Source organism: Strigops habroptila, chromosome 11, assembly GCF_004027225.2.
Source record: "Strigops habroptila isolate Jane chromosome 11, bStrHab1.2.pri, whole genome shotgun sequence".
Classification (NCBI taxonomy): Eukaryota; Metazoa; Chordata; class Aves; order Psittaciformes; family Psittacidae; genus Strigops; species Strigops habroptila.
Window position 1 is genome coordinate 36,453,084 of NC_046360.1, and position 17,391 is coordinate 36,470,474.

Genomic DNA, 17,391 nt, shown 5'->3' on the forward strand with positions numbered 1-17,391 from the left:
CTGCATTGACCATACCCTGACCTTCTGCCTCTCTCCTCCTCTCAGTGTCGCTGGCCTCCAGCACCGTGGGTCCTGGCGGGCAGATAGTCCACACGGAGACGACAGAGGTGGTGCTCAGGGGAGACCCTTTGAATGGCTTCGGACTTCAGCTCCAGGGAGGCATCTTTGCTACCGAAACCCTGTCGTCCCCACCTCTCGTCCGTTTTATTGAGCCCGACAGCCCGGCAGAGAGGTTAGAGACCTTGCCCTTGGATGCTGATGGTGCTGCTGCTGAACATTTCATGGTTTGGTTTGTTTTCTCTCCTCAGAGGCTCATTTAGATATTTACTCTCATCCTTGTAATATCTCCCATTCTTCACTGGGCATGGTTTACTGTCACTGCCATTTCTGCACTCGTCGGCTGACCGCGGCCTCCCTCGCATCCCAGGTGAACGTCTTGGCACCAGGCTGCGGCTGTTCTGGGAGGAGGAGGAGGAAGGGAGCGTGTGTCTGTGTGAGAGTGCCATTCCCATTCCTTGTTGGGGTTTTTTTTTTTTGCCTGTCTCTTGGAAAGATAAAGCTTTTATCTCAGTGCAGAAAGGGGAAAGATGTAAACTAATGGGTCCAGCAAAATGTTTTCTGCCTAGTTTCATCGTAGTTGAGCCCAGCTATGTAAATTGGTATTAAAGCCAAAGTTTCAAAGTACAAAGGAGGGGTCTGGTTGAGGAGCAGGTAGGTGCTGCATTTAAGCACTCTTGCTTTCATCTTTATAATGCTGGGAAAAGAGCAGAATGGAGGACGAGCATTAACTGCTGTGTGTCACCCCTGGGATACTGGGAGCAATGACTCCCCCGGGGAAGTCTCCAAGTGCCCCATCAGCATGGGCTTGATGGTTTTGTATCCCCAAGTCAGCCCTTGCTGGGGACACAGCACACAGGGAAGTTGTATAGCAGGGATGGTGTCTGCAGGAGGAAATGCAGGTCCTTGCTGTGCAGAGCAGCTTCTCCAGATGGCTGGTGCAGAGGCTGCTGCTCGTGTCTGTGGGAGCAGAGGGACAACGGGCTGGCAGAGGAAAAACACTTGTCCTGAGTGATGCAGGTTAAGAGAGATTTCAAACGCCTTTAATGCCTTTTTGTTTGTTTAGAAATGAAGGTGATGGTGTTTTTATCCTCAATTACCAGGGTGAACTTGGCTCACATTGCAAAGCACTAAACTCCTTTTATAAAAACAAAGCCTGCCGTCCCAGGGGACAATGGAGATGTGCTGAAATCCGCCTGGCTTTGCTTTATCCTCTTGCCAAGCTTGGAGCATAAGCAAAGACTCGCAGTGCAATCTTGCCTGGCTCTAATGTGTCACACAGGCTGCTCTCCCTCTCGGCTGCCCACCCAACAGGACTCATGCTTTCCTGGCTGCTTCCTGGTGCCAGGGAGCAATCCTCTCTGCGATTGCAGCCTGCATTTGATGTGGGTATTAAATCCCTGCAGTGTATTTCTTCCTTCCCTAGACTGTGCTGCTCTTCCTAGCTGGCAGGAAAACAGTATTTCCTCCCCACCTTGAAGTGATAAGTGCACTGGGTTTGCAGTGAGGTGGAAAAGGCAGTTTTGTGTTTTCATTTCACTTTTTGTTTCTTGCTGTTCCACAGAGCTCGTTTGCTCCATCCTTTCTAGATGCCTTATTCCCTGCCCTTGAGAGGTTCTGCTCTACCTGCAGCCCGAGACATTAGGGCTGTTTTTCTCCCCTGTACCAAGGGCTCTCGGCTGAGGCTGGGCTATGCTCTTTCTTGTGCTGCAGATGTTGCTCTTTGCAGAAAAGCATGAGCAGTGAGGGCACAGGGATCAGGATTAGCTGCCAGGGTTTGCCTTGCATGTTCACTCACCCCTGTGCAAGACCTGTCAATCTGAACGTGCTGTTATAGAAGTGCATGATCCACAATCGCTTTGTCCATATCTGGCTTGCTGTGGAGGAGCTGCCTCTTGGGTGTCTAGCAAGTTTGAGTAGTACTATGACGGAGGAGGATGGCATTACCCTCTTTTCAGGGAAGTTGAGCTGCCTCATGGTTATTTTCTGCTTCATGGCAGGCAGTTTGAAGCAAAGCTCTCACCTTCCTGACTTGTCATTTGTTTTACAGCCAATAGCCTCTAATAGACCTCCCGCCCCACCTGTGGTTTTGTTTCTTGGGTGCAAGATGAAGCCTTTGGGCTCTAAATGAGAGAGTGATTCAGCCCCTGTTATCAGCAGGGAGGGTGAAATAGGAAGATGTCTGATGTCCCCTCTTTGCTGTCTTGGAACACATACTTTTTGCGTCCTTCCTGCCCCTGCTGTCATTGACAGCAGTGGGAGAGTATCTGGCTTCTCCATCCAGGTATCCAAAATCAATGCTTCCTGCTGAGTTACATGTTTTCTAGCTCTGCTCAGACACAGTTGTTTGATCATGGTGCTTCTAGCTTTTGAGCATGAACAGTTTGTGAAAGGAAGGTTTAGCAACTGGGTGAGAGCAAAGCTTTGATCTTTTGGGGCTAGGACCCACCCCACTCACCAGCATACACACACAGATATGCACATCTGACCTGTGCAGGCTAACTCAGGCACATATGAAGGCACAATGGATGGGTTTCTGCAGCTGGTGATGTGTGGCTGTGGTCACAGCTGCTGCTGCTCACCCCACAGTGGAGGCACCACACGGATACTGATGATGCTGAGTGAGATCTTCAGAGCATATCCTGCCCAAGGCTATAATATGCACTGCTCTGTGTCTAGCTGCTCTGTTGCTGTCTTTGAGCCCGGGGAATGAGTTATGACAAAATGCAAATCTCTGCAGCTCCAGGGAGACATTCCCATCATGGATTTCAATGCATTCATGGGGCTGTCTTTCACTCCAGGAGATGCCTGTACTCTTGTTCTTTCTAATTTTAAAGCACTTTTTCCATGATCTCAAAGCACTTTGTGAGCTCTGATGTTAGACTGCGCATCTCTCAGATAAATGCCCTCTCTTTGGGAAAGCCATCCAAAAGGTTTGCATAGGATCCTACAGCAGAGCCAAGGAGAGGTTTGCAGGAGCCTTGGCTCCCCAGGCCTGCTTCCAGCACAAGGGCACATGACAACAGGAGACTGATGTCTCTGGAATTATTCTGAAGGGTTAACAAGGCACGTCGGGTCTCCTTGCACACAGGGAGGGAGCCAGAAGGTTGTGGCTTCACTCCACAAACTTTTATAAACCTGCAAGACCAGGGCTTCAACAACCATGATTGAGTGAGGCTAATAATAAAAGAAATAAAATACTTTTCACCTAAGAGAGCTATTGGCTGTAAAACACCCAGATAAATCCACCACGAGTGAAGAAACACAAGAAATGGGTGTTTCGTGAGAAGGCAGCTTTGGTGGGAAAGGTGACAAGCATTTGCTTTGATGCTATGTAAAACTACCCTGTGATCTCCCAGCCCTTGAAACAATGGTGCCCAGATGGATTGTGTCTTGTGTGACCTTGAAATGACAATGATGTCTGTGTGATGCAGTTGTTGATCCCTTCTTTCTGAAAGGCCATAACAAGAGAGCTCTTGGTGCTGGAGGGGGCATCTCTGTTGTACTTCTTGCCATCTTCAGATTTATAAGCTGATATTTCTAAGTGCATCTGTGTGGCTGCATAGCCACAAGTGAGTAAAGAACTGTAATTAAACTTGATATAATTTATTCACAAGGGTGGATTCATCTATACACCATGGAGTTGTCTGTCCTAATCCAAGTCTCCTTGAACAAACAATTCTGAATTGACATCTCATAAAATAACCAGTGTTTTTCCATGGATGGCATGAACTCAGGCAGCAATGTAAATATGCTGCAAGTTTAATACCTTCCTTCCAGCAAAATAACACCCTCAGGCGCTCTCCAAACTTGCTCATATCTCAGCTTTTGATGGGCCGTCAGCAAGAACTGTTGTGCTTGTGAATTTTTCTTGATTTTGATTCTTTTCTTCATAACCTGGCCTTTTACATACATCCTGTTGTCTGGAGGTGAATAATACAGCCAGCATCTGTTGCCTTTGATGTTGTCTTTGTGTGCCTGGAAGCTGTGGTACCATGTTTTCTTACAGTTGAATTGGGTGTGAGTGATGAAGAGCGGCTGGAAGGGTTAGTAAAAACCAAGCTGTCTTCCATAAAGTATTAGTGGAAGCTGACATACAGAAAGCGGATGGTGAAGGATGTGCTTGATCATTAAGCAGGAGGGGAATAAAGATTCTCTGGAGAAGCCTCAAAACAGGATAGCTGATGCCTTCTGGGAAACCTTTGTGGTAAAATAACTCCAAATGTTGACGTGAACCCTAGACTGGTTCCCATAACTCTCAACATATTTTGGAGACCGCTCTGTACCATATGTTAATGATGGAAGAAGAATGGTTTCCCAAGCTCTGCTCAAGTGGCAGCCTTATAGACAGCTGATGAGAGGAAGAGGTGTGGTTATAGTAAACAACTGATGAAGAGCATGGAGGAGAAGGAAAATGGGCAATTGCTTATGGCCAGTCACAGGGAACACCATGCTCTTGGTTTTGTAGAGCCATGGGCCAGCTCAGATTAACCGTGGGAGATATTGTCTTGCTGGTGTTGCAGTATATGTAGTAAAAAAAAGGGGAGGGTGGATAGTGAATGGAGGAATGTAGTGGTTCATGTGTGAAAAAACCTTGCTTATAAATAGAAGGGTCCCAAGAGACAAACCATGTGTAGCCAAATCATGGTGTAGCTGTATATCTCCAACATAGCTTTACCATCATTGTTTTCCTTAGAAATTAAAAACCCCTGCTGATCTCTGTTCTTGGAGAAAGTGGGTCTAAACCAAAACCCCCAAAGGGCCAGTTGTGGTTATACTGGTGAGCTATCACATCAGAGCAATATTAGTCTTTCGAGGCAGTTAAACAGTATCAATGTACATTTGACTTCCAGAATTACAAGGGATAAATGATTATCCAATTTGCTGAGGCATTCTTAGAGAGTTCATTGGATTGTAGCTTCAGTATTGGCCATATATTAAGCAGAGGAATCTGTGCAATTTTCAGTGCCACTGGGTTTCAGAGGGTGTGGGCACATGGAAATAGGGTAGACAGGGTAGAAGGGCACATGCCCTTGCATTTGTCACTCTCATCTCTTGGCCATAGTGTTGGCTTTTAGAAAGGTGAGAGTTAATTTTGTTTATCTTTTTTTCTGGAAGTTGCAGGAAATGTGACCTAAAATGGTTATTTCGGAGCAAAGTATGTCTGAACTGAAGCAAACCACAAGGGTTTGCTGCCTTGTCACCTTCCAGAGGATCTTGGCACTGGGATGGGCATTGCAGAATGAGTTGTCTGCCCTTTGGGGCCGTTTCTGCAGGATTTTGCCTCTGTGTGTCTTGTAACAGATTTGTTGGGCAAAAATAACTCATGGCTGGCTGTGGGGTTGTTTTTTTTTCTCCTTTCCTCTTTTTCCCTGCTTCCTTGTTTCCCCTTCCCTCTTTTTCCCCAATGTGGACTGCAGGTGTGGGCTGCTACAAGTAGGAGACAGAGTCCTTTCTATTAATGGCATCGCGACTGAGGATGGGACTATGGAGGAAGCGAATCAGCTCTTGCGTGATGCTGCACTCACAAACAAAGTGGTGCTCGAGATCGAATTTGATGTTGCAGGTATGTTGCCAAAGGACTTGCTGCTCCTCACTACCAGCAGGACTCTGCCTGTGGCTTTGCTAACCCATAGGAGGGACTGTATTCACATAAATACAAGAGGTTTTCTCTAGAGCTTGAAGAGAAGAGCAAGAAGACCCTGTGAGAGTTTTAGCATTTCTTGTTGTTCTCTAATGTACACTGAGATGGGGGGTCCTTCTGATCCTTTCATAAATGCCTAGTGCTCACTTGGCTGAGTCTAAGGAGTAGATAAAAAGGCCACTTGCACTTTTAATATTTTGTCATCAATATGAATACTATTTATATTCATTTATGGCCTTGAAGCAAGGAGGGAGCCCAAGGTCCCGGCTGGGGCTAGAGTGCAGCTTTATATTAAAAAGACATTGTTTTCCTTTTACATTGATAGACTGCCTCAGTCTCAAAATGCAGCATGATGTGAGTACTTCACTTGATGTTCAGAGCATGTATTTTTAACAAGAATCCAAATTTTAACCTAAATTCCTTATGGCCTCAGGTAACAACCTTCTTTGAACCAATAAAGCTGAGCTTTATGGACTTGTTTTCCTTGGTTCCAAAGAAGACATTCATGCAACTGAAAACACTCTTTTTTTTCTCCTCTTTTCTTTTTTGTCTGTTTTTGGGTTTATAGAGTCTGTCATACCCAGCAGCGGTACTTTCCACGTTAAATTGCCCAAGAAAAGAGGTGTAGAGCTTGGAATTACAATCAGCTGTAAGTATTGCTCAGACTTGTGCTAGCAGTTACAAGAACTGCTGCTTTCTACTCTGGCACATCAGAGGGTCCCAGTGGAGAGAGCTTAGATTATGTGAGATTTCCTGGTAGCACTCACAATGCGTGTGATTTATCCCAAACCGAATTAGATGTGTGGTTCCTGTTTCCACAATCTGGTTTCCACAGTCTGGTGACCGCAGAGAAAAGCAGCTGCATGAGGGGTTGGGACAAAGGATGTGTCTCACTGATCAGTTGGTCTGTGCTGCAGACTTATATAGTTATATGTTATATTATACTATGTTTATTTCTTTTTAAAGAAGGAAATTAAGTACCTTTTAAAGAGAATTGCTTGGGTCTGGTTGGACTACTTGCAGGGAAACATGGAGGGAGGAGAGCAAGTGTGAGGTGAACTCACAGCTTAAAGGGTACAGAGGGCAAACTGCCAAGAGGAGGAGGAGAATGAAGGGCCTTAGAGGTGGGGGAAGGCACTTTAGGATTTGGGAGGGTGGTGGGCAGGGTTTGCCAGGAGTCATTGCATAGACTAACCCCTGACATGGAGGAGGAGATCCACATGCCAGGACTTGGTGGGCGCTGAGAGAGTGAGACATAAACCTTCTTCTTTCTTTTCTCTCTTCTCTGCTCACTCTTCATTAATTATCTTTCTGTCCTGAAGCATATTTTTCATTTAAAGACCTATTGGCCTCTTTGGAGAGGATACTGTAAGGGGATGATATGGCAAATCTATCCCAAATTTCTGGCTAACTTGGGATGATGTTATGCCTTGCATCGGGGAATTTTTCCTTTCTGATCCCTCTTTCACTGGTGGGTAAACTGAGTTGAATCATCTCAGATTGGCCGTGCCCAGAGGCTGCCACCACCTCTGAGCTGAAACAAAGCAACTTGTGTGACTGCAGTGATGGGATCTTGCGTCTAAGCCCTCAGGAGCATGGATCCAGCCGTGTCTGAGGAATGGAGTTGCTAGGGACACTTTAAAACTAGGATTCATTAAAATAGATGAGCTGTTTGCAATTACCTCTTGGCATTTACAGCATTAGTTAGGGAGTTAATTGCAGGTCTTCTAGTCTAAGTGGGGTTATTCTCAGGAGTGACTTGAACATCAACAGCATGGTGGCTTTCCACCCTGTGTTATTTCTTTTCCCTCTTCCCAGCTTCCACTATTTGTGCCACAAGGATAATCCTGAGAAATAACAGCGCAGTATTTAACATTTGGCTTGGTAGCAATTACTGTCTGAAGACATCAAAGTGCTTTCTGAGGGCAATGGGGTTACCTGTACTGACATTTCACTGGTGGGGGAGCCCACGGCACAGCATCCCAACCCATGCTGGGTTCCCAACCTACTGCCCTGCTCCCTGTGCTGGCATTGTGATCTCAGGTAGCAACCTCGGATGATGGATCTGGTAGCAAAAAACTTCTGCCTTGAGCATGGGTTAGGGTTTCACCCCATTTAAGCTTCAAAGATTAGTTTGTATCTGGTGCTGGTGAGCAAAACGACCCCAGGAGTTGCCAGCAAGTATATTAGTTTTTATTTGTGGATTCTTGCTTAAATGGGATCTGCATCAGATGCGCATTTGCACTTCAAATGTATTTATATGTTGAAAAGTTTTTCATTTGAAATTTGTTTAAAGAATTGATTTTACACACTGTTTGAAAATCCTTGCTAAGTAAAAAGAAACTGATCCCTGGGGTTTAAATAGTTGGGTACCCATTATTCAACTACACAGCATTTTTTAAACAATAGAGTAGATTTGATCTTTCTGATTGTTGAACATGTTTGCAGAACATTGTGAGAGTAATGCATATGCATAAACTTAAGATATATTTCAGTTCTTTGCTGAGTCAAAGCCAAAATTCTATTTACAAATGGAGCAAAAGACAGCCATCCAGAAAATGCAGTGGCAAGGATGAAATGCTACTTGAATCTTAATTCTGTTTTCATATATTAGTCTGTGTAAGCCTATGTCCACATGACCCATAGCAAATTAGATCTTAATTTTGTCACTCTGCCTCTGACCAGGCAGGTAAATATACCAGTTTCAAACATTAAAACCAAAGCAAGCAGCCTTATGGTTAAGTATCTCCTGCGGAGACATGATGTGCATGCAAGCAGCAAGAGAAAAAGAGGTAAAAATAACTATTTTGCTGAGTTCCTCCCAGTTCTGTAGATTTGAATGCTTGTATAGATCTAGAAACAGCTTTTACAGCTTTCCTTCTGACACAGAAAAGCATATAACTACTGTTTTAAAGTAGTGGACTCGGTTTACTGGCTTCCCACATTGGATTCCTGTTCCCTGCTCTAAAAGTGTGGCAAGTTAAATAGATGACAAGCTGGAGGGGTCAGTAGAAGACCCTCTGCACTGTTGTGGCCACGGAATTGGGTTAGTTCCTAAACTTTGTGGTCCAGCTACACTGTAAATGAAAAATGAGTTGCTTTGGTTGAGGTTTAGCTCTCAGCTTCAGCAGGCTCATCTGTAGTTAATTCCTCTGTCTAGGAATGTTTGCTGCTGCCTTCTTACATGGGCAGAAGGTGTTACGACCTCATCAGAGGAGCACTACAGAAATAAAAGTGGTCGAGTTCTTGCTGTGCTGTGGTTCTCAGAGCTAAGTGAAGATGAGCCTAAGTAAAGGAATGGGGAGAGCAGGATTCTTGATGGATGCATTGGAAGAATTCCTGTAGTGGAGCTGGCTGCAGGAGGAGCCATAAATCTGCTGCAAAGCCTCATAAAAGGGCTGAAAACCCAGGAGATTTTTGTATGAGGTTCTGAGATGAAATGTTGTATGTTTGTATGCTGGTTCTGAGATGAACACACAGGGAGGGTCTGTGCTTGCTCTTGGTGAGGGGCAGATGTTTGCTGAGGGCATTTCGTCTTCTCCAAAGTGAGAAGGGTTTTCCATAAAGAGAAAGCTTGGGATGGGTAAGCCCGTGTTTGTGGTCTGCGCACACAGATGAGTTTCTTCCCCCTGCTCAAGCACAGTGTGGCAAAGGGATGCAGCAAATCAAGATGCACAATGCAGATGTATGCATATAGCATTATTTCCTCTTCCATTCCCCAAAGGATGAATAGGAAATCCAAGGGGTGAGTCTCTTACTGACTGTGCTTTGTATTAATGTGGCACCTCAGTGCCCTCAAGCCTCATTTCAATCTCCTGCATTTGCTAAATGAAAATTAGCGAAGCAAAACATCGAAGCTGCTTTGTGCGCCCTGCACTTCATTCAGGGGTGAAGGGGCAAGAAACCAACAAAATTGGTCTCATTTTCTCCATACCCATTGTCTCAGTTTCTGTCCAAGGCTGCATTTGGTTGTAAACCAGCTACTCTGGTTGCAGAGCAAAGTGTGAAGTCCTTTCAGCTCTGTGTGGTTCAGAGCTGTGTGGGCTGTGGAGCTCACTTGTCTGCAGGGACCTCTGAGGTGCTCTGAATGGTGGCGATGCAGAGATGTGCAAACTGAGATTTTTGACACAGAGATGTGAACAGTTGGCTCTTGTTAGCCTGAACTACACATCTCCATTAGCAGAACACATGCCTTAAGTGCTCTGGTCTCGCTGGCTGCATTCAGTTCTAATGACACAGTTTATGCCTTTGTAGGTTTTCTGTAAATCTCTTACAAATTAAAATCTCCAGCAGTGAGAAGCTAATAGTTGTGTATTATTGTATGTTCAATACCTAGCCTCTTAAAATAAGATATGGATTTGTTATTAGCCTCTGAAAATGATAGTTGATTACACAAAAGATTGCTCTTTGTGGCTGGCTGGGTTTTTTTGGTCTGTCTCAAATAGCCTCTCCGAGGGCTAGCTGTGAAATTTGCTGCAGGGTAAAGGTGTGGTGGTGTTGCTGTTGAAACAGATATTGAAAGTACCATTCATTTTAGGTGTGTATTAATGCTTTATATAGTTTGTTTATCAAATTGCCTTTGTATATCTTTACAAATCAATTCCTGTGCCCTTGGCATGAAGTACTGCAGATAAGGAGTAAGCAGTATATCTGCTTGCGGGTGATAAAACCGGATTTTAGGTAGATAGATAACTTTGATTAAGTCGCTTAAGCAGTGTAATCACTGTCCTAGTGAGGAGATGGATCTTTTGATCTGAGAAAATCTGGCTTTGCTGGTGCTGGATTAGCCTGGGACCTGCCACCAGCCCGGCAGTGTGCCCAGCATCCTCCTGTCCTACCCCCTTGCTATCACTGCAGCTTCAACTGAGATTTGCAGCTGATTCGCTCTGGTGCTTTTACCAAAGTGGGATATTCTGTCCTGGTTTTGCTATCTGGAGATTTGGAAAGGAAATAGATCTGCAAAAGGGCAAATATCCTGCTGGAGGCATTGATAATATATGCTGCTGCTGCTAAAATTAAGGAACGATAGAGGGAAAAGTTGGGTACTGAGATTTGATTTTCACTTTTGGTAATCAATTCTGATTTGCTTTAATTCTTCTTCTTATTCCTTAGCTATCCTGAGTTTATTTGCTTTCTGATTTTGTTGGGTTTTTCCCATTTATAAATGTTTCCTTTCTTAAATGTATTCTTATGGCATTGTTATAGTTTCTTTAATTACACATTGGCAGAGAGCTGCTTTGGCTTGGTCAATAATGAAGGGCATTTATAACGGGCTGATGCGTGTGTGATGTGCTCATGCTCCTTGGAGGGGAATAATTTACCAATAGGAGTCATTATGCATTCTATTAAAAACACAAACTGGACATGTGTTTCTGGCCCTGTCATCCATCACAGAGTAAATGCCAAGTGAGCCAGAATCCCAGCAGAGGTGGTGAGAGACTGAAAGCAATTTATAAAAAGTAAATAACAGTATTGATCAGTTCACCTTTTTATCACTGCTCTGTCACCACCGCCAAGCAGTGGTTTCGGTTTGAGTTTCTTCCCCGCTCCACGCTTCTACTTTCACCAGCTGTTGATTTATGGAGCTTTCTCTGGGCCACTGGAGCAGATTCAAGCTATGTTTTCTGTTGGTAACCCCCCAAAAATACAGATGGATCTGAAAAAGAACCACTTCCATCTGAAGTGGTTTGCCCTGGCAGATGGAAGCCATGACTAGAGGTCCTTCTGAGAGAGAGCATGGATTTCTGCTCGCCAACTTCTGCCTCTGTGCCTCGATACATCTCTCCCCTTGACTCCTTTTGCTTCCATCTCCATTGCACAGACAGGAAAGCAAGTCCCAAACACAAGACTGAGTGTCCAAACTGTGTCTTCCTGTAGCAGAGTTACCAAGGCAATGTCCTTTGAAGAGAAATAACCACACTGACAGCAGAAAAGAATGGATAAAGAAGCTTTACTCATCAGTGCAAACGTCTTAAATCCAAAGGCCACAGCTGTAATAAAATAATAATGTAGTTTAATTTTTTTTTTTAATTGTAGGCAAATTGGTTTATCTAAAATCTCACCAGAGATCTACATATCTAATGCCTCTGATCTAGACTGAGCCACAACTTCGGTGAATCATAGAATCACAGAATGGTTTGGGTTGGAAGGGAACTTAAAGCTCATCCAGTTCCAACCCCCTGCCATGGGCAGGGACACCTTCCACTAGAGCAGGTTGTTCAAAGCCCCTGTGTCCAACCTGGCAGAGGGCTGCTGTTTATTAACATATAGGTACTCTTATGGTAGGGGGTTTTATGCAGCTGACATTCAACTGCAGCCTCAAGAAAAGCCATTTGGAAAGCATAACTTCCAGGAAAAATCTGCTAACAAAACCCAGAATGAATTTTCCTTAAAACTTGCTTTGTTTTCTATGGATAAAGCACTTGCTTTGTCACCTTTGCTTCTGACACGAAAGCTCATGGTGCATTTAGTGATGACACCAATTGCAGAGCTGCAGAAGGACAAGGTCTCACTCTCTACTCAGAGACTGACTGTGGGCAGGATCCCACCATGTGTCACAGGGCTTGTAACACAGATGCTGAGATAAACACCATTCCTGAAGAGCTTGAGGCATGTCATTGACTATACTTGCCTTTCCCCCCTCTTTGCTCTTTTGAGTGTTCATAGTCTTTGGACATACTGTTCTGGCTGTGCCTGGGCCAGGTTTAGATATGGTCATCCCCACCCCACCACCAGGACTGTGGAGATCCTCCCTATCCCCTTTCTGTCACACTGCCTCTGCTTTGAAACTAGTAAACAACCCTTGCAGTGAAAAGTCTTTTTGCTAACCTGGATCGTTTTGACAGAACCAGGCTAGGGAGTGATTACACATGCAGTGATGCCAGCCCGACCCAGGGCTCAAGGTGTGCTAACAGGGTCACCCATCACTGCTGCTTGGACCGTAGCATTGTACACCTCACTCAGCAGCAAATACATCTCCTATATTGAACAAGAGAACAGCAATAGTAATAACAGTGTGATACGTCTCTGTCCCCTGTGCTGTTAGTCAATGGTGTGTGGGCTCCTCAATCAGAGGGGGGATTTCTGTGTTGGTTTTAGCTGCTCCATCCCATCCTTCCATCCCACTGCTCAGATCTGCACAGTGTGTGTCTGTCTAGCTGCTGGCTGGTCCATTCTGTGGACAGGTTGAATATGAGCCCTTGGTGAATCTCCACAATTAATCTGCTTCTCTTTGACCCACATACACAATCTGAACATGAGTGTCCAGACCAAAATTGCCTGGCACTACGCTCCAGTAAGGCATTGGGTAGGATAATGCTTCCAGGCTATGTATCATTCAGCAGTCACATTGCTGTGTCTATTATAAAATCAGTCACAGTTTGCTCTTCACTGTCTGACCTAACTTTCATACTCAGCCCTGCCACAGCTGAGATTGGTTGTCTTTTTGCTCTGTTCAGTACAGAAGGTTTAGTTATATCTGGCAGACTGTATCCTTAGAGGTGACAGGTTAGCACATATGTTTTTAAATCTCATAAATGAATGCAAAAAACAGGAAAATCTAGAGCAAGAAGGTTGGTAAGAGGAAGCTCTTATTCCTTTATATCTGACACTGTGGGGTGCTTGCTAACTGCTGTTCAGGCAGCTGGATCTCTATGTGGTCAATGATGATGTGCCACACAGATATTTTAATCTCTGACCTGCACCTGATCTGTTCAGATGCAGCAAGTTTCTTCCTTCCCACGCAGGGAGAGAAGATCTGTCAACTTTAAATGGGGTGATGTAATTCCCGTGGCAAGGCAGGAGGGAATGATGCCGCGTGAAAAGGATGCTCTTGGCATATGGTTGGGGTGTGGATGGTAGAGAGGTCAGGGGGGTTCGAATCATAAATCTCTCTTGGATTTCTCAAGGGAGCAGCAGGTCTTGCAGGCAAATCTGAAAATGCAAATGCTCCCAGAGATGTGAACTCGCATCTCTTGTGGGCTGAAAAAGTTCAGGGTCAGGAGAGAAGAGCTGGAAACTACCCCTTCCAGCTCCAGCACTGGGACCAGCCCTGATTTATGTGGTTGTGTGTTGAAGTGATCTGAGGAGCTGAGCCAGCTGGAAAACAGTGGTTTATCTTACTTTTCCTGGGTTATTTTCCATCTGGAAAATTTCCCAGCTCACTTTAAGGACACAGAAATGCTTATATTAATCACAGCACTGAGCTAGGTACTCCCTAGGCACCAGTGCTAATGTCTGGTACTGCCACAACCATTGATTCACTTGCTCTGTGGTGTCAGAGATGTGGGTGAGTGTGTCTTTAACAGTGCTGGGATCAGGCAATCCCACCTCTTGCTGTTGGGTACTACATGTCCTCCCCTTCAGGAGGAGTCTGAGGGAAGCAGCTGGTTAACATGGGCAAAGGGCAAGCAGCAAACTTTTGCAGGGATTTACTGCTTTTTATTCCTGGTATGGCTTTACAGCATCATTTTGTTAAAGGAATATAAATTCCCTTTCCTTATGACTCCTTCTCCCCATTAACCACCCCCATCCTAGACAGCAGACTCAATGCCAAGTTTTGTACCCATGTGTCTCTCTTGCAGCTGCAAGCAGAAAGCCTGGGGAACCTTTGATCATCTCTGACATCAAGAAGGGGAGCGTAGCACATAGGTGAGTGCAGAGTTCCCCATCTGCCAAACCCACTGCAAAATGTCCAGCCCAGTAATAAGAGGTAGAATGAAGCCCAGGTACTAGAATTTGGGTCTGGATTTTGCCAGCATCAAGGAGATCTGAGTTCTAGAGGTTTTTCTTAGACTGCAGTAGGGTTTGCAATAAAAACTGTAGTGAAATAAGTAGAATTAAGCTAATAGAGAAGGTGGCTGGGGCACTGATTCAGATGTCTGCTGACCCTGAAGGAGATGGATATCTAGCATTTAAGAGTGTGTAGTAAAGGGCTTTACATAGCCCGTAAGGTGCTGTGGCTCATCAGGTAGTTTGCCATGTCTCAGCTCCTGCTCAGCTGAATTGAGTGAGTGAATTGTGGGCACTGGGGGGGAACTGTGCAAATAACTCAGCATTTATTGACTTCACCTCTGATCCCAACACTTCATAGTAAGGCTTTCAGAGGAACTTACTGCTGCTGGATGGCTCTTTTCTGAGTGCTCATACAGGAGTTTCCATAAGAGGTAGAATATCTCCCAGTTAAACATCAGGCATTTTCCAGTGCTGCAGGTTACCCAGGCTGTGTATATCTGATCTTCCTGCCTTGTTCTGTGTTGAACAGATGTTCTACACAAACTTCCTCTCTTTAAATAATAGTTCTCCCAGACCCTGCTCATGGTTGTTTCCCAGAAAGATCAAGGACAGCAAAAAGTTAATATTTCCATTGCCACTGCAGGACTGAATGTGTCATGGGATCTGAAAGGCAAATACAAATGTACTTCTAGTTTTCTTTTCCTTTCCACATAGAACTGGCACCTTGGAGCCGGGAGACAAGCTGTTAGCCATTGATAACATCCGACTCGACAATTGCTCAATGGAGGATGCTGTGCAGATTTTAAGGCAATGTGAAGACCTGGTCAAATTGAAGATTAGGAAGGATGAAGATAACTCTGGTACAGAAATCCTGATGCAAACTGGTGCCTGTCCACTGTAATGACATTTCCCAATAGGTAGTGCAAACTAACAAAGATAAGGGCTCTGTCTGTCCGGTCACCACTTTCCAATTGATTATAGTCTATTTTTGTTACTCTGCCCTTAAATGGAGTCTGGAAGGTTAAAATCCAGTTTGATCTGAGCATGGCTGACAGCCTCAGGCTTTTGCTTCTAAATGCTACAAGTCTTTCCTGTGACCTCTTTAATCCTGCTGATTACTAAACTCAACGTTCCTGTTTTCTCTTTCAGATGAGCAGGAAACAACTGGTGCTATTATCTACACAGTGGAATTGAAGCGATATGGTGGCCCCTTAGGAATAACCATCTCCGGGACAGAGGAACCTTTCGATCCTATTGTCATTTCGGGCTTGACTAAACGAGGGCTGGCAGAAAGGTGAGGTCTGGGGGCAGAAGGGGTGAATTGAATCCATGGAAAGGGATCTTGAACTTTGCCAGTTTTCCTCTGTTGTCATAAACTCTTCTTAAGTGTTTTAGTCTGCTAAAAAGGAAAGGTGTTATGATGGTACGAAGCACTATGAAGCAGGATGGTTGGGACTGTGCAGTCAGGGCAATGAGAATGGCTTAAAGCAAAGCACTCTGGAAAAAGCAGATCCAGTGAGTCAGTTGAATGCACCAGCTGGGAACATGTGTTTATCTGCCTCTCTTCCACAGGGGTGCTTTCCTGGTCTGTGATTTCCCATGCACGTCTTGCATGGGGAGAGCGTCCAGCCTGCCCACGAAACCAGTCCTGTCCTGTAGTTTAGCCTATTGCTAAACTACAGCTTATGGCCGTGACAGTGCTCTGTCCTCGTGAAACCACAGATCTCAGGGGTCTTCTGACCCATCCTTGCTGCTTGCTTAGTCTGTGCATGTGGAGATACCTCACTGCAGGGCTGGCATGCCTCAAGCAGCAGACATTTATACTGCATAAATGTAGGTGCAGATTTACCTTTGGCAGCCAGGGAAGTTGACTCTGTGTGTGTGTCTGTGTCTGAATCTATGTGGGATCTGAATCTCTGTGGGATTTAAAGGATCTGGACACTGCTGAGAATATAAGGTGGAACTGAGTCATACACTGTATCATAATTAATCTGTCTATATGGTAGCTGTGACTTGTAAATAGATCATTTCAGCAGCCCTGAAATGGCAGAACAGCAGCAATTAGGTGCAAAGTGCTGGACCTTGGGGAGGTTTGACTGCAGACCTGGCCTTTTGGTTCTTTCTGTTTCAAAGCCCCACTCCCTCTTAGCTGGACTGTAAAATGCTCAGTGCTTCTTTCTGCACCGGGTTCCTCAAGCTCTCTGCATGCATGCTGCTGCACATTTCTGTTGCTTTCCTGCGGTACAGAAAGCAGAATATCAGTGTCTCCCGAGAAGTAAGGAAGAGGGAGGGACTTTATCAGTGATTCTTCTCTTTAGGGATTTTATGTCACTGCTTGCCACTGGAGGATTCAGTCTTTTTCCCTAGAAAATAATAGTATCTGAGGCTTTTCCGCATAACAGTTCTGCACTGTACCTGCAGCCCAGCCTGAGAAAGGTTAAGGACAGAAAGACCAAGTGCTGTCAGGTGTCAGAAGACAGCCTTGTACCCTTGTTGCTCTCAATTCCCTTTGTAATACTGTGGCTGCTCCTTCTTTGAACTTGGATACACATCAGTGACTGCTCCATGGAGAAGTGTGATGCAGGCTGGTGCTGTGGTACTACTGAATTTGAGCAGGAGCTGGCAGGCAGTAAGGGATGAAAAGGCTTTTGACAAGAGCAACGGAGCCACTCAGCATGTTCATTAGTCCTGACTAACAAAAAACAGTACAGAAGAGCGGCATGGGGATGGAGCAGTGCGGGGATTTCTCTGGATAACCTTGGCTCACTGTGGGGAGGGTGAGGAGTGCTGGGATGAAGGCTGCCTGCAGGAAACTAACAGGTTTCTGAAGGACAGTGATTTAAACTCAGATCTGTGCCTAGCTTTTGAAGGAGCACAGGACATGTTTCAGCAGCACTGGCGCAGGGTGGACCAGATCCCAGTGTCTGATAATGGGAACGTACTGGCTGCTCTTGTAA

At 45.1% G+C, this 17,391-nt stretch overlaps 1 protein-coding gene across 5 annotated transcripts in view; it reads left to right on the plus strand.

Annotated features, from left to right (window-relative positions):
* The window catches only part of GRIP2 (glutamate receptor interacting protein 2), a 243,182-nt gene that overhangs the window by 205,060 nt on the left and 20,731 nt on the right, over positions 1–17,391 (plus strand). For all 5 annotated transcript variants that reach the window (XM_030501553.1, XM_030501556.1, XM_030501557.1 and 2 more), the window contains 6 exons: positions 46–232; positions 5,478–5,623; positions 6,270–6,350; positions 14,284–14,350; positions 15,149–15,294; positions 15,584–15,728. In XM_030501553.1, coding sequence (XP_030357413.1) covers positions 46–232; positions 5,478–5,623; positions 6,270–6,350; positions 14,284–14,350; positions 15,149–15,294; positions 15,584–15,728 — 772 coding nt within the window. The remainder of the gene's footprint in view (positions 1–45; positions 233–5,477; positions 5,624–6,269; positions 6,351–14,283; positions 14,351–15,148; positions 15,295–15,583; positions 15,729–17,391) is intronic.